Source organism: Oryx dammah, unplaced genomic scaffold (assembly GCF_014754425.2).
Source record: "Oryx dammah isolate SB20612 unplaced genomic scaffold, SCBI_Odam_1.1 HiC_scaffold_10, whole genome shotgun sequence".
Taxonomy (NCBI): domain Eukaryota; kingdom Metazoa; phylum Chordata; class Mammalia; order Artiodactyla; family Bovidae; genus Oryx; species Oryx dammah.
In genome coordinates, this window is record NW_024070194.1 from 36704931 (window position 1) to 36730013 (window position 25083).

Genomic DNA, 25083 nt, shown 5'->3' on the forward strand with positions numbered 1-25083 from the left:
ACACTAAGTTGTGTCCGACTCTTTGCAACCCCATGGACTGCAGCATGTCAGGCTCTTAGTCCTCCACTATCTCCCAGAGTTTGCTCAAATTCATGTCCAATGAGTCAGTGATGTTATCTGACCATCTCATCTTCCGCTGTCCCCTTCTCCTTTTGCCTTCCATCTCACCCTGCATCAGGGTCTTTTCCAAAGAGTCAGCTCTTCGCATCAGGTGACCAAAGTACTGGAGCTTCAAGTTAAACCTGAGCCTAATACAAGCAAATGAAAATATGCATAACCTGCCAGGACGAGGTTCACTGCTCAGCATACCTACAGACAGACTTCCACTGACCTGGGAATCACAATGAATCTCCAGAGTGATAAGTAAGTTTCTAACCAATGAATTTAGACTATTCAAGAAAATCCATTCTAGCATATACAAGAATAAAAACTCATCTTGAAAGCTGGGTCTTATTTTTATTCTCACACTAAGATAAACTGTGAAGACTTCTGGGCCTCTGTTAGCTGCGGAATGAGACCTCTCCCCAGGCCCACTGAGTTAACGGATTTGTACCTCCGGATGGCCACAGTGAGAGCCTCTGGTGAGCTGGCGCAGGGGCAGATGACCTCCTGGCGTAGACCTTTACTTTGGAAGACGTTGAGAAATGCATCACAGGAAGAAATAGACCCTAGACAGAAAGAGGGGATGACAGAAGACAATTAAAAATATCCCCTAATATAAAATGCCTTTGAGATTACAATTTAGGGACATGTGGAGTTAGGCAGCATGGACAAATACTTCATTTAACATAACCTACCATTTCTGTTACAATGAAAGCTAATATTATTCTCAAACACAGAATTCAAGAATTTAAAAAATGCAACTACTATATTTAACCATATATTTTTCCTGACTGAAGAACTTAACTTTAATAACTTTTCTGAAACTTGTTCTACCATTTTCCACATGCATGTTCCAAGAGAGAATTCTAAACCCAACTAAATGAAGAAAACATTCCTCTGTATTAATATGAGTGATGACATCAAGATATAAAGTTATCAGGAACCTATCAGCTAAAATAGTTCCTAATACAAGTTTACCTTGCTTCTTTTAAGACTTATTACTCTGCAGTTATTGGTAAAACTATCTGTGTATTAAACAGCTCACAAAGAGTCCTACTGTAAACAGAAGAGTCAATTATAAAACTAATATACAAAATTACCTGTTTGCAGATCAGATGTTCTTTAAGTGTATGATGCTTTAATTTAGAAACACAGATGCTGCAAAGTTTACCAATGTGATCAGAAACATTCCTTTACTCATTTTCATTCATTCATTTTGCTTCTAGCTTATATGCTCTTCTCACGAAAAACAAGCTAGCAGAGTTTCTGTTTCAACTGACTGAAATATTTCTCAAGGTATATTAATAGTATTCTGTGCAACTGTTCATTTATTTTATCCAGGTAGTTTCTGGTACAGAATTTGATAATGAAATTCCATAAAAAATGACAAATTAAATTTCCTCATCAATAAACCTGCTATGGACCATAAAATAATCATAATTAGTATTTCTTGAGCACTTCTTATATCCCAAGAACTGTACATAGGGACTGCTGCATATCTGATGACTGGGTATCATCTTGCAACTAAAAGAAAGAGAAGAGTTTAACAAGTCACGTTTCCTCAGAATCAGGAAGAAGAAGAGCCAGGACTCCACCCCAGGGCTGTGGATGGACCTTCAGGTCCTGGTGCCCTAAGGCCCTGGTAAGAGTCTCCTTCACTAAGGTGAATGCTAGGAAAGGGGAAACGAAAGCCCAGGGAATGAGGCTCCTCCTGCCTGCCTGGTCCTTCACTTACAGGGGTTTGCGCCGTCGGCCACTATCAGCATCCGGAGAGAGGAGAGGTTGATGTCTCTCTGATCCCTGTGCGCCACCAAGGCCCAGTGCATGTCCCGGGATTTGACACAGGCCACTTTTGCTAAAGGAGAAGCAAGTGCAGTGAGTGACCGCCTGTATCGTGGGACGTGTTGACACTCGTGGCAGCCCCCCAACGCACCTTTGTACTGGCAGACCTTCTGAATCCAGGACAGCGGGTTCACCTTCATCAGTGCGTAGGGGATGCTGATCACATGCATCATGTTCATGACGCTCTGGAAGCAGGATACGGGGGTGAGCAGGCAGTGGGGTGGGGTGGGGATCCCATGAAGGGGGTGAGCAGGGGGCGGTGAGGGAAGGTCCACATGGGCATGACCCTCCAAGAGGCTGTGGGCATGGAGGTGACTCCTCAGAGGGTGTCTTGGTGCCCCCAGCTTCTACTGATACAACTCAAGAGTCTAAGTCCAAATCCTTTTCTTAGAAAAACTTAAATGGAACAATCACTTTTTATTGGGCTTTCAGTATTGAAGCTTAGCTCTCTAGTGTACTCTATTCATTTTGATTCACAAACTTAATTTCCTTTATTCAATGTTACGCTGAACTCCAAGCAACAGGGGAGAGTCGTCTTAACCCCCACTCTTCTGTCTAGCCTGGCTAATGTAGACCAAGACCTGGAAAAAGTGCTTATTTCTTTAAATGGACGACAAAGGCTACCTCTCTAGGTAAACGGGTTGGCACTCACACGTGCAGCCGGGACTCATACGTGGCGCAGACTCATCCTCTGTGGCTGCACCCCCTGAGCTGGCAAGAAGGAACCACGATGTGGGGATGCACTAGACAAACCTACCCCATCAGCTCTGCCCCCTTTGTGGGTGGAAGTGGTACGAGAGGGCACAGAAGCTCTAGGGCAGCTCTGCCGGAAGAGGACCACGTGCCCCTCCCTGCACTTGTGAGCCTGCTCACCACCAGCACTCAACCCGCACCTCGGGCTTGTTGCCCACTCTGTGCAGGTATGAGGCATCTTTCACCATTAAGATGATGCTGTGGAAGAGTGGGAGCTGTCTAGTCAGGGACCAGCCTTGCTCCAGAAGGTGGCAAGCAGAAAGAGACTCCGCAACTGCCAGTTCCTGGGGCAGCAACCTAGAGCACAGCAACCAGCAGGTGACAACATCCACAAGATCTACCACAGAACTCTTGAAAGCAAGACTGTCACAAAAGAACTCCAAGAGAACAGTTGTCAAGTAAGTAGATGGGCCAGGTACTCATTACACATGAGGCCATATGGTTCTCATACAAGGTCATCATTCCCACTGGACAGATAGGAAAACTGAGGCTCAGAGTGACTTGGGCAATGAACGATTCTTGGGCATGGGAGCAAGCGATGTACCATGTCACAAGCCACAGAAGGACCAAGGTCCAACTTGGGTCCTCTGGGCTGTGCTCTTCCTGCAACACCAGCAGACAAGGGGAGTGTGCATGTGGGGCTGTGCTTGTACGTCTTACTGATGAGGGTTCAGGCGCTCATGGGAAGAAGTTGCTCAGCTGGAGCCCCAAACCTTTGTCTGCAGGATGTTTGCAAGCTCTTGTTCTAATAACTTCTGGTTTATCAGGAAATAACAAATCCCATTTCTTATAGTTATATTCCAATCACTTGTGTAAAACTACTAGAATTTTTTGCTTCAAAAAAGATATAAAGTTTCAGCATAAGAAACTTAAAAAGAAAAATAGGTGAGTGGAAATCATCACATGTACAACAGACACAGGGAGCCTCTAACAGTGATGCTGAACACATCCTGAACAAAGCCATCAGTTCTCACACAGCACTAACAAAAGCAAGGCCTCTACAATTCACGCTGAAGTTCTGACCAAGGGGAAATCTGTAAGTACTTCTCCCCTGCAGCATAACTTCTGAAACGTTCATTAAACAACAATTCACAGAGAGAAAAACAAGAATGTTGCAACCAAATCAGATGTGTGGGCAAAGTGACCCAAACCCAAGATGCCAAGGTTTCTGAGCTTGCCAATCTGAGCTGCCGCCCACGGGAAGGGAGATCCTGAACTTTCCTGAGCCTGAGAAAGGCCACGGTCATACTGCAGCCCTAGAGCGTGGCCCCAACACACGTCAGCAGCTACCAACCTTCTGGTTTGCTGAGCTTTCAGAAGTTATGTTACCTGACAACCGAAGACCTCCAGCAATGGCAGCTTCTCTTTATCACTTGGGAGGAAGGGGTCAGATCACGACTCTAACCCTGACACTTAGCACATGCAAAGGTAAACAGGACAGCAGAGCCAGGCCGTCACACTCACCGTGAGGATTCCATGCCACAGCCCAACGTCTTTCTTGAAATCCAACACATTCACAATCGTTTCAGCTGTACAAATACAGAGTCAAAGATTTTAACAAAAGACAGTCATGGACCAAAGGACAAAGGAAATTCAGTATCACATCAGTGGCAAGGAATGGGTCTTAGAAAAGTATCACCCCACTGTCTCTGTGGAAATGTTGCAGCCTCCAGTCAGAGCCTCAGAGACAGTGGCCTGCCTGGAACAGCAGCTCTTCAACCATCACTTAAAACACCCCACTCCTTCTCCTTTTATAATGTGTTCCCCCCCTCCCTTCCTTTTTCTTTCTTAAAATATTCGTTTTGTGTCCCTCATATGTTCTCTCAAGAGAGAGAAATGCTGTGTACTTGCAGGAGGAGGTGACTTCCAGCAAATGCACCACTAGAACACTCACCAAAGTCTCACACCAGGTGCCCTGCCCCCATTTCAAAAAGGGACATTCAAAATACACAGCCTGTATTCTATTTTATGCAAGATTTTTTAATGCAGAGAATTAGGGAGCAAATTTACATTATCTATCCTCCCCAATGGCCACAAGATTGATGGCTCTGGACCTTTGGGAAATTAGGGTAAGGAATACAGGTCATGAGGTGGTGAAAAAAAACTGGAATTCAAAATGACAAACAGGGTGGTGATCATCAGAAGTGATGTGTCTTCATGTGCGAAACACCTGGACACTTGTCCAGGAACCAGACATCAGTGGAACATCTCCTGAGAGAGTGCACTGCTCTTAAGAAGGATGATGAGAGAGAGAATGAGAACAGCAAGAAGAGCAAAGCGTCTCCTCCACGACTCCTGACAGACTCCAGGAAGAGACTCCGGCATGGCGGCAGCCTGCTACATGGCCAGGGGTGACCTGATGGCAGCCCTTCCAGTGGAGGGAGCTATGGGTACGTGATCTGACCCTTCCTCCTAGGAACCGTCAGCACTGTCTGCATGGTTATTACCCCCAGTCACTCTATCCCTGTGCTCCCAGGACCACCCCAAGCAGCGCAAGGAGAGCACATCATGGAAACCAACGCTCGACTGTGAAGTGCAGCCCCAGAACCCCTGAGGCAGCACAGGGAAGGGGGCGCTGTAGCATGGGGCACGTCCGTAAAGACCCCAAAGAGATTCTGGTGTGCATCCAGGGGTGAACACACTCCAACCATGTCAACTATGTGTTATGGCCTGAACTGTTTTCTCCCCAGTTCTTACCCTGGAGCCCTAACCCAGGTGTGACTATGCCTGGAGATGGGACTCTGAGGAGACAGTCAAGGTTACAAGAGCCCATAGGGCGGGGCCTGACCAACAGAATGGTGTCCTAACAAGGAAGGAAAGACTCCAGAGCTCCCTTGGCACACAGAGGAGGCCCTGTGAAGATACAGTCAGAGGCGCAGTCACAGGCCAGGACCCAGGGCCTGCAGCTCTGGGCGCTGGGCTCCACCCTCCAGACTGTGAGCAGCAACACCTGTAGTTCAAGCCCCAGCCTACAGTGTCTGTTTTGGTTGGAGACTAGTAAGACGCCAACTAAACTGTCCGACAAATGGACCTTCAAGGTAGCCGGGGAGAAACTTAATCCGACTCCCCTCGTGACCGGTTGGCCTAATACACACCTCTCAGGGGTGGATCTGGGGTCAGGAAGCCCCAGCAGGGGTCTGCCCATACCTTCTGTGTAGCCACACGCCTGTGTGAGGGCCTGGCAGTGGGTCAGAAGCGCGATCCTTGTCACGGTCACCCCGAGCACACTTCCATCCTTGCACGTCTTGTACTGCAATGAGAAGGGGCCAGGAGGGTAGAGCTCCAGGCCCACACCCGCCGCTGACCCTGAGTTGTGTGAGGGTTGCAGCACGTGTCACTCAGTTCCCCGCCTTGTCCAGACCCAGCGACTCACCTCAATATACGCAGTGTCATTATTTGCATCCTTAATGTGCGGAAACCAATCTCGAGGCGGTTTAGAGAGATGTTTTGACTCTGTGACAAACCATAACAGTTTTGGCCAACCTTCAAAATAAAGAACAAGTTCCTTTCAGGTAAGCATCATTAGAAGACAGGTGTGACCCCACCTTCCTGCTAATGGCAAGATCCACAGCAGCACAGGCCAGACCAAGTTTCTGTGTGTCCACCAAGTCTAAGGGCATGGGCCAAGGTGCTGTGAGCCTCCAGGAGCCGGAGCCCACCACATGCAGGCTGGGAGACCTCCTGTGTGGACAGTGTGTTAGTACAGGCCATGGGGCACATCCTCCCCCGTCCAGCACGGGCTTACCTTTGAACTGCGGGATCTCGCCCGTCGGGCTCTTTGGCAGCCCCTTGTGGCAAGCATCGCTTGTCAAGGCTACAGTCACCCCACAGCTTCCAAGCAAGAACCCGATCTGCTGGCTTCCTGCATCCTGGAGATGGCAGCAAGGAGATAAGGTCATGAGTAGAGATGATGGCCGCTCTCCCGACAAAGCATGGTTTCACCCTGGGATGGCACCAACCCCTCAGCAGAGGCTCAGTCAGAGAGTCAGGGCTTGGCTGACATCTGCATGGTGGGGGCCAAACCTCATGCCCCCTGCCTGCTGCCTAACCTTGGACAGGGCACGAGCTTGGCCTCAGTCCTGTCATCTGCACCATCCCCTTGGCCTGCTGTGAAGGATGTAGAGAGGGAGCTCGGTGCGTGCTGGTGCGCTCATGGGGTCTCGTTTCATTCCCCTCCAGTTGAACAACACCATGACCATGGGCCACAAAGAGGATCCAAGAACATGCCTCTGGTCAGGACACTGACCCCAAACAGTCCATGATCACACCCACACCCACCACGGAAACAAACATGCCACACAGAGTGAGGGCACCACCGCACGGACTGAGCAGCAGCATTTGGGAGCAGACACTGTGGGAGACGCAGGGGCGCCGCCCCAAGCACCCAGCTGCCCACAATTCAGTTAATTCACTTTCCTTACTCCCACCACTCCCCCCAGCTATGATTCAGAAAACAAAGCTGTGGAGCAGCCAGCGTTCCTGGAAGGGAAACATCAGGACTGCGGTGAAGCCATCAGCTCCTTCTTTCCCACTCCAGTAAAATCAGCAGCATCAACATCTCAGAACCACATCTTCCCAGTAGATTGACAATTGACAAGCTCTTCTCTACAAGGAATCCTGCATGACCAGCCTCCACATGGCCTTGAAGCCCCAAGAAGGGGAGACAGCCTGGTGCTTCCACATGGGGACCTTCCCATCCCAGGACCCTTGTGAGACTTTTCCTTCAAGTAGAGCTTTTTCAAAGAGAATTATATAATCTGTCACTTCACTGTGAATGTGGGCATCACATCATTAAAAGCTGGACCAGGCCAGGGGCAGGGAAATGGCTCCACAGCCAGGTTCAGGGACAGGAAGGCACTTCTCTGTGATCGTGAACTTTCAGGGACCACCTACAAACAGGGCACTCATAGTGGCTCAGGGGAGCTCCCAGGGCAACTGTCAGACCTGCCAGGGCTCACAATGGAGGCCTGTTGTCCCCTAGGTCCTGTATTTCTAACATCTCCTCCTAAAGACCCTAAAACTCGGAGAAGGGGTTGAGAGTAACCAGGATCAGGATCCGTGGTTACCATGAAATTCAGCTTTGCACCTGCTCCTCAGCGTCTTCTTGGTCTGGAAACTCTACTCAGAGGTCCAGGTGCATGCCCACTTCGCAGAGCCAGCCCTGCCTGCTCACTGGGCTGAGATAAGACCCCACTGCCTGCTCTCAGAGGGGCCCCAGTCTCCTTCACACACCTGGACCCTTGAAGTTAAGCCCAGCTTGACCCCAGAGCCTCCATCTTCAGCCCTCCATGGGTCAGTTCTCCTGGACTCCGGGTCAGCACCCTGAGCCTCATCCTTGGGAGCTCACCCACAGCCCACACCACCACCGTGCGGAAAAGGCTCCACAGAAGCTACTCAGGAGGCACGAGGACTACTGTCCTGCGGCTGGAGCGCTCCCCTCTCCCATGCTGCCTGTGCGACTTTCCCTGGAATGGCTCTTTCTGGCCTGTGCTGGCTGCGGCCTTCCTCTGTAGAGCTGAGCTATAGGGCTACAAAATCTCACAAACTCTCCTGTGCTGTGGAAGAAAAGGTGAACCACCTCTGAGTGCAAACCTCTCTCTCCCTCACTGTCATCCTTCCTCCAACAGAGCTGATGAGTGTCGTCACTCGCTAGGCAGTCTCTCCACACCCACAGTCTGTGACAGGTTAACTTCTCAAGCAGCATTAAATGCAGCACAGGACCATCCCCTACCCAGTCTCATCTCAGTCTCCCAGTCAGAGAGCATCAGCCATACTCATGAGAAGGTTTCTCTCTAGTAAATCTGAGGTGAGTATACGGAAGTCCTCTTTCATGAACTCTGTATTTGTGGTCCTGAAACTACTAGCTGGTGCTTTTCCAACTTTGATGTTTGTCTGCCCAAACCGCTAGCTTCTCAGCAAGTAGGTCATGTGCTAGATTCTAAGGTCCGAACAGTCTGCACTGGTGCAGGACAGTAAGCCCCCTCTGAGTCCAGAGGCAGATGCTGACGCACCAAGTGCTGCCGGGCTGGACTCCTGTGGCCTCAGGGCTCACTCAGTCACTGGTCTACGGAACTGAATGCACAGTTTCACCTCTGGTATAGCCTTGCCACTCCCCATGCTGGCAGATGGGAAACTGGCTTCAGAGCTCCTGCCAGCCCACAGGTCTACTCTATTGTCATTTGGCCTTCACAGACCAGCTCAGCACCCTCAAAGGGTGGAGAGGACAACCACCGTCCACACCTGCCCACCATGGCACAGACCTTGAAGGCTCCCCTGTGCCCCTGTCCACTCTGTAGCCAAGTCCCAGAGGGATATCCCTTTCTACTACTATGAACTTCTCAAGTGAAAAACCAGCATTTACCCCTCATTCCAAGAATAAGAATAAACACACCTGGGACTAAGTTGTTCTGTGAGGCTCAGCAACACTCAAAATTTGGAAAATTTGGTTCTCTTTAGGCCCTTTAAGACAAGGTTAGTGTGCCCAGGACTGGTGGCTAGAAGATTCAAAACTTCATCACCAGTGCCACTGTGCGTGTCTCACCTCGTGCTGAATGGCAACCAAGCCAGTGCATTCTTTCATTTAGAAGTAAGAAAAGTTTTCTGAGGACAAACACTATGTTCTGAAGGCACAGACTGAGCCCAATGCACAGCTTCTGGCTTCATGACAGCCCTTGAGTCATCTGGTTCTGTCCTTTCAGGCGTGTTCTGAGGGAGAGAGGGCCAGGAAGGAACCCCAGCTTTTTCTTCTGAGAGAGGCTTCCTGGTCCTGAGGTTAACAGTGACCATATGAGGGTCTGAAAGGGCCCAGGAGATGAGTGAGGCAGAGCCACATGGCAGGCCACAGCCGGGAACACCTACGACGGCTACAGGCAAGTCTCAGGATCCTCAACAGGTGCAGGTGAGACACTCTGCTTTCGCTCAGCAACCCCTGGTCAGGATGTGGCAGAGGCAGGTGCCTCTTTGTTCAAGTGATTTTCCTCTGCGAACCAGCCCTGGTCTGGAAGACAGGAGGCTCTAGACATAAAGTAGACAAATCTACTTTCTACGTGTGATGAGTGAACAACTGCCACTCACGACGATAAACACTCAGGGATCCACTTCTGCAGTGCTCATGGAAAATCTGTGTCTCCACTTGTAAGCCTACAAATCCCTCCTGATTATCACTGGAGAATCCAAAGGATCCCAGTCCCCTGCATTAGGTGTCAATTAAAAAGGAGCATCACACACTTGAGCACCTTCCCAGATCAGCAACACCACCAGAGAACCAAAGGGGAGACCGTGGTTACTGCTCAGGGAATCCTCAAGCCCTTCTGCATTTCCTGTCAATTGTGAAGGTCACAGGGCTCAGGGAGATGAGGAAGCACTTTATTGGATGTGTATCATACCCCAGGAAAGCTAGAGGCAAACCTTGCAAATATTGGGGTTCTCCTCAGGCCACTACAAAGGGCTCTGATGTCAGGGGCTGCAGGGCTCACCCTACTTCCAGAGCCACTTGCAGCCCTGCCCTCCTTGCAAGTGCACCCAGCAGGCCAAGTAGGAAACTTGCATATTTTGTACCCAGGAAATGGAAACAGCAACCATTCCCCAATCATTTTCTAAAGTAACCCCATGTTCTCTCCTTCCAACCCCAGGAGCAGAGTTTCAAAGGCACCCACACACCATGAGCAGACCTTGAGGCATTTCCCCATTTTTATATCAGAGTAGCCACAAAGACAGTCAAAGGCACCCACACACCATGAGCAGACCTTGAGGCAGTTCCCCATTTTTATATCAGAGTAGCCACAAAGACAGCTGGAAGATTCTCTGGAAACTCCGAGCCTGAGCACGTGAAAGCCCTACATTTTGGAGCTGGGAGAGTCACCTCACACAGTCTGTTCAAGACGATGTGCTAAACGATGGCAGGTGAATCCAGGGTGGAGCCCCAGGGCACAAGCCATAACACGAGCAGTGGCAGAACCACCCCACAGCCGTGGGCTCTGTCTCCTTCCACAGTATCAGAGAGTCTCTGGAGGACCATCAGCACCAACCCCAGCACAGCCTCCTCTCCTCACCCTCCCTTCCAAAGTCACTGCAGGTCTACGGGGCGAGAAGCAGTCATTTACGTGGACAAAGACACACACTGCTGTGCAGGATTCTGACACTGGACTACACTACAACTGTGACAGCAAGATAAGTTACTTATTCTTCCTTAAGAATAAGATTCAACAAATTATAGCTGAACCTGGGACTTGACAACATCCTAACACCCGAACAAATGCGACAACTGCCACCCCTGAAAAATAAGTAAAAAAATCTTACCATTTACTCAGATTTCTAGCACAGTGACACACAAAAAAAGACACTGGAATGCCTGCCTTTCTGGCGGATCACCCTGCTCAAAACACACGGAAGGCCCCACCACCAGCACCAGCTGACTCCAGCCACTGAGCTGACCACAGAGTCAGGGCTGGGATGGCCAATGAGAACTGCACAGAGTCTCAGAGACAAGGTAGGCTGGGCTTTCTGGTACACATGCTGCTGAGAAGAAAGCTCTACAGACACCGTTTGCACATTCTGACCCCACAAGAGAACTTTCCAGTATGGCCAAGAGGCCTCAACAGAAAGACGAGTTCTTTACCTTTCTGGTGAGGGGTACCTCAATGGGCACAGGCACGACTTCGGCCAGCAGGCAGCCGTAGAAAGCCACCATGGAGGCAGCGGGGTCGTTGTTGGGGAACACCAGTGCCACCTGGACCCAGAGAGAGACAGAAGGATTAACACTGACACCATTCCACTAGAAAAAATTAAGATGCCCCATTTAAAAACGCATTTTACTAAGACGCATTTTAATAAGTTATCAGATACTCTTCCTTTAGCTCATGTGGAAGGCAAACAGATTATCCATGGTCCTGTCTGCCACTGCATCAGAATGCAACTATCCATGATGTTTACATGTTATCTTCCCCCAAAGCACATACTTTTACACAGATGAAATCACTATGCACATACTACTTGTCTCTCACTATTGTCACTGGGCTCTAAAGTGTGTCCCTGTGCTTCCACATGGTCTTCACCATGGTGACTGCATGCTGGGCATGTCCTCCCTAAAGTGCTGGACTCCAAGCAATGCTACTCTGACCCCAGTTTGACTTTAGCACCCCAAGCCTTGGTTTTCTTACCTGAAGTGAGAATACTAGCTAGTAGAACCTACATGCTAGTGTTGTAGTAAAGGTCAAGTGAGAAAATGTGTAAGGCTCACACTATGCCTGGCACATGGCGGGCAGCCGTGAATGGCACCCACCCAAAAGGCCCCGGGTTTGGCCGGCCGTGACAGCAAAGGTTCTGTGAACACTGGCCCACACCTTCTGCCACACACTGCCTCTTGGGCTCAGCCTGTGAAGAGCTAGGAGCAAAATAATCATGGAATTCTAAAAGGTAAATTTAAATTACTATCCAAATAGCCAAATAATGCATTGTATGATTTTTCAAATGTTTTCTGATAGTCCTCAAAAGAATCTTAGGAACAATCTTTTACCAGATGGGCTGATAATTATTTATTCTTGCATGAACTGTGTTTCGTTTCCTGTGCCTATTTATCTGATGGTATTTGTATTTTATAGTATTAACTCTTATATTTGATGCCAAAACTTGATATAATGCTTTCCATTTTCATGAGTGCATCTAGTGACATCTGTACACTTGTCAAGTTCTTCCTGTACATTATCACCAAGTGTTTGACAAACTCTTCACACATTTATGTTCACCTGGCGCTCAGGTTAGCATCTGCAGTGCAGCTAGCGCAGGGTCCGTCTGCTTGCTCTTCCTCACCCGACACTCCTTCTGGAGCGGCCCTCCCTACTCCAGCCCAAGCAGCCACCTTTAGGATGGACAGGAAGTCCTACTTTCGGATCCGCACCCCCCCCACCCCCGCCGGAGCTCTCCAGGACTCTACCTCATGCAACACAAGCTCTTCCCACATGCTACTGTTGCATCGGCACTGCCCTTCCCTGTTAATAATTAACCACATAAATCCCATGATTTAGCAGATGTATGTTTTTTGTATTACTCTATCAAGAAATTTAACCCATTTTTCTTTAGAAACACCCTAACTAGAAGTTACTAACTTTGTCATGAACAGCTGGATAAAACATCTTAATCACCTCCACATCTAAGTAAGCAGGTTGGCATAAAGGATTCAGATGACAGCTGAGGACAGAGAAGGCTGCGTCTTAACCCTGACCCTGCAAGCAACTCAGGATAGCTGATGGAAACAAATTAAGTTTGGGATTATGTGAAGATTTCCTTTCTATATGGCATTCCTAAAGTTTACTAAAATCAGACAATGAAAGCCAAATGAAACCATAAGGCCATTAAAAGCCATGCTGCACTACTGAAGAAATTTAAGAAACTGTGAAAAAACTGTTAATGAGATATTAATCTTAATTTTGTCCCCAAAACACCCAAGCAGATGCCAGGCTAGCATTAGTAGGACTTCCAAGGAGGAATGAAAGGATTTATTTGCATGTCTCTGCATATAGACCACAATCTATTTTAAAAATGATCTGAGGTTTGCACTGGCCTCAGTTATTCTGTCTTCAACTGGTGGTCTGAGAGCAGACAGCATCAGTTTTTAGATCTAGATCTGGCAAAACAACAATATTCAGTCAAACGTTTGCAAAGCATCCAGGGCACCACTGCTGCTAAGACTGCTGTCCTTGAAACAAAACAGAGGCAAATACAGGAGATGCTGCAGCTCCTCCCCAGACTAGTGACTCCAGCCCAAAGTCCTCCTAGAGTACCTAGTCTGCAAGCAGGAGTCTTCAAGAGCACAGCACTGAGCAAAAGAAGGTGCTGCTTCCACAGCTAGACTGTGGGTCAACGAATCCCCAAGATCCTGGTCTGGTGCCCTCCCAGTCAATTTGATCCAGGATTTTAAATCCCCACTGCTTGATCACTAAAGTTCATGCTGAAAATGTCATGTTATATAATATTTGCAGAGTTGGGTTAAAACAGGATGAAATGTTATATTAACATCAAGTGAATTAAAGCAAAATACAAAATTGTATATTATGCTCTCAAAAATATAAAAGTAACATAGGAAACAGTCAATATCTACAACCTCTTTTAGAATCAAAACTGAATTTTTTTTTAAAGAATTTAAGAAAGGGAAGACTATTTGTATCATTCTCACCACATTTCCATTTTCTATCTCTATCAGTCACAAGTCCTGTGTTTTGGTAACTGCACAGTGATTCCAGTGCAATACACATATGGATGCTTCATTTTCATAAGCCCACATGGTTTCTTTCTGTTCAATTCCCTATGTATTCCCTGGCATTTCATTGCACTTTATGCACAGAACATAACAGGCATCAACAAGCCACCTCCTTGGTTTGCTCTCCTCCACTGGTTTTCCCATACCAGCCACACACCCCTCAGAACTCCCCTCAGTCCTTTCCACTCTGTGCTAGAAACTGACCAAGAGCTCTGGGCTTACTTTTTCTCCCCAAGAAGTTGTCTCAGATTCCAGAAGCTCCCTAAATGAGAACACTCTCTGTCCTTCTAAAACAGTCCAGGTGTTATCTCTCACCATCTTTTTGGAGACCTTTTTCATTTTCCAACTTACAGATAGCCAGTTATCAATATCTTCATTTTTCCCTAACATAGCAAGCTCGCTGAAGGCAGGCTTCACATATGATGCATCTCTGTTTATTCCACAGCTCCCACTACAATATCCTGAAACCTTTTCAGCTTAGGCACATAAATGCTTTTTCAAAGCCCCAGCAGATACCGCTCCCCCCACCCCACCCCCAGCCGCAAAGTGCATTAAGAGGGTCACCCACATAAAGAGCATCTATAATCTTTATGCCAAAGACAGAATGTTCATTATCCTTGGGAGAATTACATTTAATTTAAAACAATTTTCAAAGAGGTAAAGAACCTGTCTATTGTGATAGAAGGTTACTATCAACTGAATACTACAGTGGCATATGCTTATTTAATAGGCATTTATATGCACATGCCATATCCCAGCCACATGAATACCTTTCAAAGGAATAATTTAGAAATGCAGCTCTCCTCACACAATTCAAACCACCTGCTGCTGAAGAGAATAGTTTCACATATTTGATCAAAATCTGTCCCTACATTCTTTCTTACAGCTGAACAGAGATGGTTTATTTTGCAACGGTTACTGAAAATGAACTTTAAAAATTTGCAGGCCAAGACTTAAAAAAACAACTCTACTGAGATCTACTAGGCAGATTATAAGGGAGACATTATCCATGCAACTGACATTTTATTGTGATAAAATGAATATAACAAAGTTTATCATGCTGCCTGTTATCAAGTATACAGTTCAGTGGCATTAAGTACATTCACACTGTTGTAAAACCATCATCAACTATCCATTTCCAGAACATTTTCACTTTCCTAACTGTAACTCTGCCCCCATAAACAGTTAACTTCCCATTTCCTCCTTCCCACGGCCCCTGGTTACCTGCATTCTTCGAGGAATTTAAGTACTCTTAAGTACCATGTATGAATGGAATCATACAATATTTGTTCTTTTGTGACTGGCTTATTTCACTGAGCATAATGTCATCAAGGTCCTTCCATGTTGTAGAACATATAAGGATTTCCTTCCTTTTTAAGGCTAAATAACATTACACGGTATGAATATACCGTATTCTGTTTATCCGTTCACCCCACCATGGATGCTTGAACTGCTGCCACCTTTTGGGTTTTGTGAATACTGCTGCTGTGAAAAGTAGTGTAGATGTTTACCTGTTCAAGTTCTTGCTTTCAGTTCCTTTGAATTACTGGGTCAAATGTTTAAATTTTTTAAGGAACCACCATAGTATTGTTTTTCACAATGGCTACACCACTATATATTCCTAAAAGCAACAGAAGGGTTCCAATTTCTCACTGTTGCTAACACTTATTATTTTTTCATCCTAATAAGTGTAAGGTGGTATCTCACTGTGGTTTTGATGTATGTTTCCCTAATGATTAGTGATGCTGAGCATATTTTCATGGGCTTATTTGGCTATTTGTAAATCTTCCAAAGAAAAAGGTCTATTCAAGCACTGTGGCTGGTTTTTAAACTTTTGTAAAATATATGATTTGTAAACATTTCTCCCATTCTATGTTTTCACTCTCAACAATGTCCTTTGGTGCACTGAAGCTTTTAATTTTGATGAAGTGCAATCTACCAATTTTTTTTATTCCCTTTGCTTTTGGTGCCACATCTAAGAAATCATTGCCAAATTCAATGTCATGAAACATGTTTTATGTTTCATCCAAAGAGTTCAGGTCTTTCATTCATTTTGAGTTAATTATTTAATATACACTATGTGTGTATCAAGTCACTTCAGTCATGTCTGACTCTGCAACCTTATGGGCTGTAGCCCACCAGGCTTCTCTGTCCATGGGATTCTCCAGGCAAGAATACTAGAGTGGATGGCCATGCCCTTCTTCAGGGGATTTTCCCAATCCAGGGACCGAACCTGTGTCTCTTGGGTCTCCTGCATCAGCAGGCAGGTTCTTTATCACTAGCACCACCTGGGAAGCCCTAATATATGCTATAAAGGTTCGAATTGGGGGTTTTGGTTATAGATATCCAGTTTTCCCAGCACCATTTGTTGGGTACACTTTAGCCCTTCTCCCATTTAATATCTTAGCATCCTTCTTGAAAGTCACTTAACCATACATGTGAGGATTTATTTCTGGGCTTTTTATTCTATTCCTTTGGTCTGCATCTGTCCTTGTGTTAATACCATACTGTTTTGATTACTGTAGCTTTACAGTAAGTTTTATAATGAGGAAATGTGAGACCCATGACTGACTTTTAAAAGCTAGAGGTCAAACATGTTCATTAAATTGCAAAGAATCATAGGCTACCACAGAATCCTAGGGCTGCAGCAATCTTATTAAACATTCCTTATAACGAACCCATGCTTTTGTAATATCTCATAAGTAAATCATAGCTTGTATTCTTGCTCATTTATGGTGCTCTACAATGAAACTTCTATAAAATTCATTTGGAGTCTTTTGGTGCAGGTGGATAACCCAGTCTCGGGGCATGAAGGTACAGAGCAACATATGGGAAAAAAGTCACTCCACTTAAGGCAAGAAAAGTAGGTTCTACATGCAGGCCCACATCTTATTCATGGGTAAAGCTTGCGCCAGATTAACTGTTCTGTGTGTAACATTAAAAAGGAAATACTAACATCTGTTCTCAGTAAATTGGCATACAGCAGTAAAAATAAAATTCTTTTCGACCAAAGACAGTAGCCTGTATCTACAAATTTAATACTAGGAAAGGAATGTACCAGCGGTTTGCTGCAAGGATTCTTAGTATCACTGACTGATATAAAAAAGTTCGTGAGCACACAACTGTCCTGCATCCTTAGACAGACAGCTGTTTCACATTAGGTCACATGTGTCAGGGGTTAGGAACATACGTCCTGGGGCTGGACAGAAATGGCTGTGAGCACTGGCTACACCATTTTCTGGACACATGCCTTCATCTGATATGACTCTTATCTTCTCAAGTCCCAGTTTTCTTGCAGATAACCCATGAGAACTACTACAGTCAAGCTCACTGAGCTACTATAAAGGTTACACCTGCTGAATAATTTCTGCTGGCTTGTGGTAAATGTTAAGAAAGCCTGATTTGGTAATATGAGTATTAGGAGGCATTAAACTTGACAACTTTAAAACAGTAGGTATCTTCTCCACCTCAGATCATGTGTCCTGCAGATGCAATAATTTAAATTGCACTTACCCTATCTCCAGGTCGCACCATAGGCTCTTGTTTTGTACCTAATTTATGCAGAATGTTGTAAGCAACCTTCATACTTCTTGTCCACAGTTTGCCTATCAATACAAATTATAAAGACACAATTAATTGTACACATGAATTTCCTACTGTGTATGTGTATGCACATTAACCTATATTGAGAGTACTACTTTTTTACTTTAAGCTTTCAAGTTATTCTGAGTCCTTAGAATCCAGATGGGAAACAAAAGCCAGCAACTCTGACTTATAAAATCTGAGCAGCATGAACACCAGAATAAGGTATTAAATACAAACACCTAGGGTGCTAAGAACCTACAGCAAAGCCACAGAGAATTTAACTATCATCACAGAAGTAGGGGAGGATTTCTGGGGAGTAAAGCACAGAGCGATCACAGCATTAGTGTTACCACTAATTTATGTTTTTCAAAATGACACATATTTTCCTTTTTTAATGATTCCTGCTTTGTGTGGTTCAGTTAAGTCATGTCTGACTCTGCAGCACCATGGACTGCAGCATACCAGGCTTCCCTGTCCATCACCAACTCCTAGATCTTACTCAAACTCATGTCCATTGAGTCAGTGATGCCATCCAACCATCTCATCCTCTGTCGTCCCCTTCTCCTTCCCCCTTCAATCTTTCCCAGCATCAGAATCTTTTCCAATGAGTCAGTTCTTCGCATCAGGTGGCCAAAATATCGGAGCTTCAGCTTCAGCATCAGTTCTTCCAATGAAGACCCAGGACTGATTTCCTTTAGGATGGACTAGTTGGATATCCTTGCAGTCCAAGGGACTCTCAAGAGTCTTCTCCAACACCACAGTTCAAAAGCATCAATTCTTCGGCACTCAGCTTTCTTCACAGTCCAACTCACACATCCATACATGACTATTGGAAAAACCATAGCTTTGACTAGATGGACCTTTGTTGGCAAAGTAATGTCTCTGCTTTTCAATATGCTATCTAGGTGGGTTGTAGCTTTTCTTCCAAGGAGCAAGAGTCTTTTCATTTCATGGCTGCAGTCACCATCTGCCGTGATTTTGGAGCCCAAGAAAATAAAGTCTCTCACTGTTTCCAGTGCTTCCCCATCTATTTGCCATGAGGTGATAGAACTGGATGTCATGATCTTAGTTTTCTGAATGTTGAATTTTAAGCCAGCTTTTTCACTGTCCTCTTTCACTTTCATCAAGAGGCTCTTTAGTTCTTCTTTACTTTCTGCCATCAGGGTGGTGTTATCTGCATATCTGAGGTTATTAATGCTTCTCCCTGAAATCTTGATTCTAGCTTGTGCTTCATCCAGCCCAGCATTTCTCATGATACACTCTGCATATAAGTTAAATAAGCAGGGTGACAATATACAGCCTTGACGTACTCCTTTTCCTATTTGGAACCAGTCTGTTGTTCCATGTCCAGTTCTAACTGTTGCTTCTTGACCTGCATACAGATTTCTCAGGGCAGGTCAGGTGGTCTGGTATTCTCATCTCTTTCAGAATTTTCCATGGTTTCTTGTGATCCACACAGTCAAAGGCTTTGGATAGTCAATAAAGCAGAAGTAGATGGTTTTCTGGAACTCTCTTGCTTTTTCAAATGATCCAACGGATGTTGGGAATTTGATCTCTGGTTCCTCTGCCTTTTCCAAAACCAGCTTGAACATCTGGAAGTACACAGTTCACATACTGTTGAAGTCTGGCTTGGAGAATTTTGAGCATTACATTACTAGCATGTAAGATGAGTACAATTGTGCAGTAGTTTGAACATTCTTTGGCATTGCCTTTTTGGGGGACTGGAATGAAAACTGACCTTTTCCAGTCCTGTGGGCACTGCTGAATTTTCCAAATTTGCTGACATATTGAGTGCAGCACTTTCACAGCATCATCTTTTAGGATTTGAAATAGGTCATCTGGAATTCCATCACCTTCACTAGCTTTGTTCACAGTGATACTTCCTAAGGCCCACTTAACTTCACATTCCAGGATGTCTGGCTCTAGGTGAGTGATCATACCATTGTGCTTATCTGGATCGTAAAGATCTTTTTTGTATAGTTCTCTTCTGTGTACTCTTGCCACCTCTTCTTAATACCTTCTGCTTCTGTTAGGTCTATACCATTTCTGTCCTTTATTGTGCCCATCTCTGCATGAAATGTTCCCTTGGTATGTCTAATTTTCTTGAAGAGATCTCTAGTCTTTCCCATTCTATTGTTTTCCTCTCTTTCTTTGCACTGATCATTGGGGAAGGCTTTCTTATCTCTCCTTGCTATTCTTTGGAACTCTGTATTCAGATGGATGTATCTTTCCTTTTTTCCTTTGCCTTTAGCTTCTCTTCATTTTTCAGCTATTTGTAAGGCCTCCTCAGACAACCATTTTGCCTTTTTTGCATTTCTTTTTCTTGGGGATGGTCTTGTACAGGTCCCTTCCTCCTGTACAATGTCACGAGCCTCCGTCCATAGTTCTTCAGGTACTCTATCAGATCATGGCTCCTATGTCCATGGAATTTTCCTTTGAATCTGTTTGTCACTTCCACTGTATAATCCTAAGTGATCTGTGTGATTGCAACAAACATAAAGGCTACTTAGGATGGGTTCTGTAGGGTCTGATACCCCTCTTTCCCTATGTCCTAAGTTTCTCAACTTTAATTTTTCCTAACTTCAGAGTTTTAGGGGTTTTAGACAGTAACCCTTGAATTTAGATAAAGATTATGGTAAGAATTTTGACCTAAAGTTTTGAACTCTGGGAAAAAAAAAACACTACAAAGCAGGATTAAAAAGATTTTTAAGAACATAAGAAAAATGACCAGTTTTGAAGAACCTGCTTAGATTCAAATCCCTACCTTCCTCTCAGTGCCAGACATTTTCTCAGCAGGTCTAGGTGATAGCAAACAGTCTGAGATTGAATCAAAATGACTTTTAAAATCTAACATGAATTCTTGGACACATAAAGGCCTTTTATAACATTAGGTTCTATAAGCTTTCAGAAGCAGTCAAGGTGTTAAGAGATTTGCAATAATAGTAGAGTGAAAGTTTCTCAGTCTTGTTCTACTCTTTGTGACTCCATGGACTGTAGCCTGCCAGGCTCCTCTGTCCATGGAATTTACCAGGCCAGAATACTGGAGTGCAAACCCATTCCCTTCTTCAGGGGATCTTCCCAACCCAGGGACCAATCCCAGTCTCTCACACTGCAGGTGGATTCTTTACCATCTGAGCCACGAGGGAATCCCAAGAACACTGGAGTGGGTAGCCTATTCCTTCTCCAGCGGATCTTCCTGACCCAGGAATCAAACAAGGATCTCCTGCATTGCTGGCAGATTCTTTACCAGCTGAGCCACCAGGGAAACAATAGTATAGTAAAGATAACAACAATTTGAACTGTTTCCTATAAATGCAATCTCTGTTCTAATCTCTTTCCTATTTAAAATGTAAAAGCTAAATTAACACACAGTTTGAATGAAAAGAATCTGAATTTGTCTTATCTCATATCGGATTCTGTAGCAACACAATTTAGGGTTGCTCCTGTCTTCCTACCAGTTGATTTATCAACTTGTCTCTCCCCTTAGTGATTAAGGGAACAAAGACGACTTTTCCACTGTTTCTGATTCCTGTAACTCCTAGACATTCCTGGTTCATAGCATGTGCTCAACAAATGTTTGTTTTATTAACAGCATATTAGTTCAGTTCAGTCGCTCAGTCGTGTCCGACTCTTTGTGACCCCATGAATTGCAGCACGCCAGGCCTCCCTGTCCATCACCAACTCCAGGATTCCACTCAGACTCACATCCATCGAGTCTGTGATGCCATCCAGCCATCTCATTCTCTGTCGTCCCCTTCTCCTCCTGCCCACAATCCCTCCCAGCATCAGAGTCTTTTGCAATGAGTCAACTCTTCGCACGAGGTGGCCAAAGTACTGGAGTTTCAGCTTTAGCATCATTCCTTTCAAAGAAATCCCAGGGCTGATCTCCTTCAGAATGGATTGGTTGGATCTCCTTGCAGTCCAAGGGACTCTCAAGAGTCTTCTCCAACACCACAGTTCAAATGCATAATTTCTTCAGCGCTCAGCCTTCTTCACAGTCCAACTCTCACATCCATACATGACCACAGGAAAAACCATAGCCTTGACTAGATGGACCTTAGTCGGCAAAGTAATGTCTCTGCTTTTGAATATGCTATCTAGGTTGGTCATAACTCTTCTTCCAAGGAGTAAGCATATTAAGTAAGCTATAGAAAGCACAGAATTACGGTATTCATTTGAGCCTACTTCTTGAGTGCTAAGAGTAATTACCGTGACATTTTATTCACGCTCCTCTTCCACCTTCCTTAACTCCATCTCCTCAAAACTGGATACTTTACAATTATTTGGTTTTTATTTGGTGATTGTATTTTCTCCCCAAAGAGTTACTAGACATTAGAAATAACTCAGGGAGTTATTTTTTTCCTAAAGAAATCACAAATACTTTGTCAGATTTCTTTAATGTGAACAATGTTAGAAAATTATTTTGGTATTATACATATTATCATGTAAGAATCAAAATGCCAGTCTGTCTGATGCAGGATATGACACGCTTGCTGACGTGCGGGGATGACCCAGAGAGATGTTGTGGGGAGGGGGGTTCATGTTTGGGAACGCATGTACACCTGTGGTGGATTCATGTCAATCTATGCCAAAACCAATACAGAATTGTAAAGTAAAAATTAAAAATAAATAAATAAATTAAAAAAAAAAAAAAAAAAAAAAAAAAAAAAAAAAAAAAAAAGAAAATTATTTTGGCTGAACAAACAATAACAATCAACTTGTTTAAACTGAAACAAAAAATCAATGTGTTGTAAACTAACACATCAATTATAATCAATTAGCACCATTAAATTTTCTTAAAAATTTCAACTTCATTCTCAGTTTGGAATATTAAAGTTGATATCATCATAAAGTCATATAAAAGCCAGTTTACCATAGACAATTTGAAAAAGGCAACAACACACTTTGGCCAAGTTCTAGAAATATTCTTCTAATAGAAAAAATAAACAGCAAATTGCTGATTTAAATTAAAGACAATACAACAGTTCTTGACTGATTTAGAAAGGAGAATGAAAAAAAATTCCCAACCAGGAACACTCACCCAGGCAAAGTTATCATTCAGAACTGAAGGACAGATAAAGTTTTCCAGACAAGCAAAAAGCTAAAGAAATTCATCACCACTAAAGCAGTATTATAAATCCTTCTAAAAAACAAAAGACGAGAAAACACTTTCAAACTCATTTTACAAGGCCTGTGTTATCCTCGTATCAAAACGAGACAAGGACACCATGAGAAAATCAGAGGTCTGAAGAACACAAATGCACAAATCCTCAACAATATATTAGCAAACCAAATTCAATTGTATGTTAAAATGATCATACACCATGATCAAATGGGATTTATTTCAGAAATGCAAGGATGGTTCAACATCCACAAATCAATTAATGTGATTAATATGGCACATTAACAGAATGAAGGATAAAAATCATATGACCATCTCAGCTGATACAGAAAAAAAATTTTTAATTCAGTATCTATTTAGGATAAAAACTCTCAACAAAGTGCATACAGAGAAAACATATCTAACAAAATAAAAGTCCTATGTGACAAATTTACAGCTAATAGCATACTCAACAGTGAAAAGCTGAAGTATTCCCTCTAAGATTCAGAAATAAGACAAGGATGCTCACTTTTGCCATGTTTATTCAATATAGTATTGTAAGTCCTAGCCAGAGTAACCAGGCAAAAAAAAAAAAAAAAAAAAAAGCATCCAAACAGGAAAAGGAAGATGAAAAACTGTCACTACTTGCAGCTAACATGACATTATACATAGAAAACCTTAAGACAATACAAAAAAAAACAGAGTAATAAATGAATTCAGTAAAGTAGCAAAATACAAAATCAATATACTGTTGTTATCAGAAAACTGCTTTGTCTATATACTAATAATAAACTACTAGAAAGAGAAACCAAGAAAAAGATCCTATTTACAACAGCATCAAAAGGAATAAAATACCTCAAAATAAAATTAATCAGGAGGTAAAAGACTTGTACATTCAAAATTGTTAAGACTTGGGACTTCCCTGGAGGTCCGGTGGTTTCAGGCCTCGTGCTTCCACTGTAGGGGGCACAGATCTGATTCCTGGTTGGGAACTTAAGATCCAGCATGCCACATGGTGTGGCAAAGAATAAACAAACAAACAAAAAAACCCACTACAAAAAGCACAATGAAAATTAAGCTCCATAAAATCTGCATCTTAAAAAAAAAAACAACTGCAAGACTTTGATAAAGAAGCTGAAGACAACACCAACAAATGGAAAGATATTCTGTGCTCGTAGATTAGAAAAAACAGTTTTGTTAAAGTATCTGTACTACTCAAAGCAATCTAAATCCAATCCCAATCAAAATTCCAACAGCACTGTTCACAGAACAAACAATTCTAAAATTTGTATGAAATCATGAAAGACCCCACATGGCTAAAGTCATCTTAAGAAAGAAAAACAAACCTAGAGACATCATGCTCCCTGACATTACAAAACTACCAGTAATAAAAACAGTATGATACTGGCACAAAATCAGACATATAGATCAATGAAACAGAATAACCCATAAATAAACCCACGCATATATGTCAACTGATTTATGACAAAGGAGCCAAGAAAGGGAAAAGGACAGTCTTTCAATAAATGATGCTTGGAAAACAGTACCCAATCAATCCTGGTCTGAACCTGGCCAGGGATGAGGGTCAGACAGGAAAGTCTTCTATCTTTCTGACTGACTAAAATCTATTTCTAAGAGTATAATTAAAAAAAAAAAAATCAATCCTATGTCCCATTATGGGTAAAATACCCTTTATCCACTAAGAATTTCCCAACGAAGCCAGAAGAAAAAAATTGAGACTATGAAAACATATGCTCCTGAATCCCATTTCCTTCCATGAGATGCACAGGATAATGATGGAGTCTACAGTGGGGCCCCACTAAAAGTTGGGTTATGTTACTTAACACAACACCTGGCTCTTGACCTCCATTGCTAATGGAGAAAACAGTTTCTTTCCTACCTGCAATTAGAAGAGCATTATTATCACAGAAATAAAACCGGAAGTTAAAAATGGTAATGTAACCTCACACATGCAGATATAAGCCATTTTGTCTTTTAGTTATGAAGCTGATTTCTTTGCAATGCTGCAGCAGAGTGTGTGAAAATGACCTAACAATTAGCTTTCTCCACGGCCCCTTACCTGTGAAGCAAAGAGAAAGGAATCTCTTTCATATAGTTAACTATTTCCAAAAGTTTATGGACTGCATTAATCATACTGAATAAAGAGTTAAAGTTTGCTTCCCTTGCTTGCTAGAAAAGCACTGTGGAAACAAATTTTGTTTCTTCTGAGTGATGCATGTCAAAGAGTTATATATACATTCTTTCTTGTTTCATTTCTTTAACTACCAATCTTTCTTCAAAGCATTAATTTAATATACATTCCAAGAGGTTAAATCCAACATCTTATTATTAGAGTTACAGTCACTAATTTTTGTATCACTTTCTGGTTTTTACTAAAAAACATTAACAAATAATTTTTCACATTCAAATCAAATAATTTTTCTAT

At 43.7% G+C, this 25083-nt stretch overlaps 1 protein-coding gene across 3 annotated transcripts in view; it reads right to left on the reverse strand.

Moving 5' to 3' along the window:
• DIP2C (disco interacting protein 2 homolog C) overlaps nt 1-25083 on the reverse strand; it is a 148132-nt gene that overhangs the window by 73634 nt on the left and 49415 nt on the right. For all 3 annotated transcript variants that reach the window (XM_040247951.1, XM_040247950.1, XM_040247949.1), the window contains 9 exons: nt 17465-17556; nt 11315-11425; nt 6443-6566; nt 6071-6180; nt 5845-5947; nt 4162-4226; nt 2036-2129; nt 1838-1957; nt 554-668 (listed from right to left, as the gene is read on the reverse strand). In XM_040247951.1, the coding sequence (XP_040103885.1) occupies nt 554-668; nt 1838-1957; nt 2036-2129; nt 4162-4226; nt 5845-5947; nt 6071-6180; nt 6443-6566; nt 11315-11425; nt 17465-17556 (934 nt within the window). The remainder of the gene's footprint in view (nt 1-553; nt 669-1837; nt 1958-2035; nt 2130-4161; nt 4227-5844; nt 5948-6070; nt 6181-6442; nt 6567-11314; nt 11426-17464; nt 17557-25083) is intronic.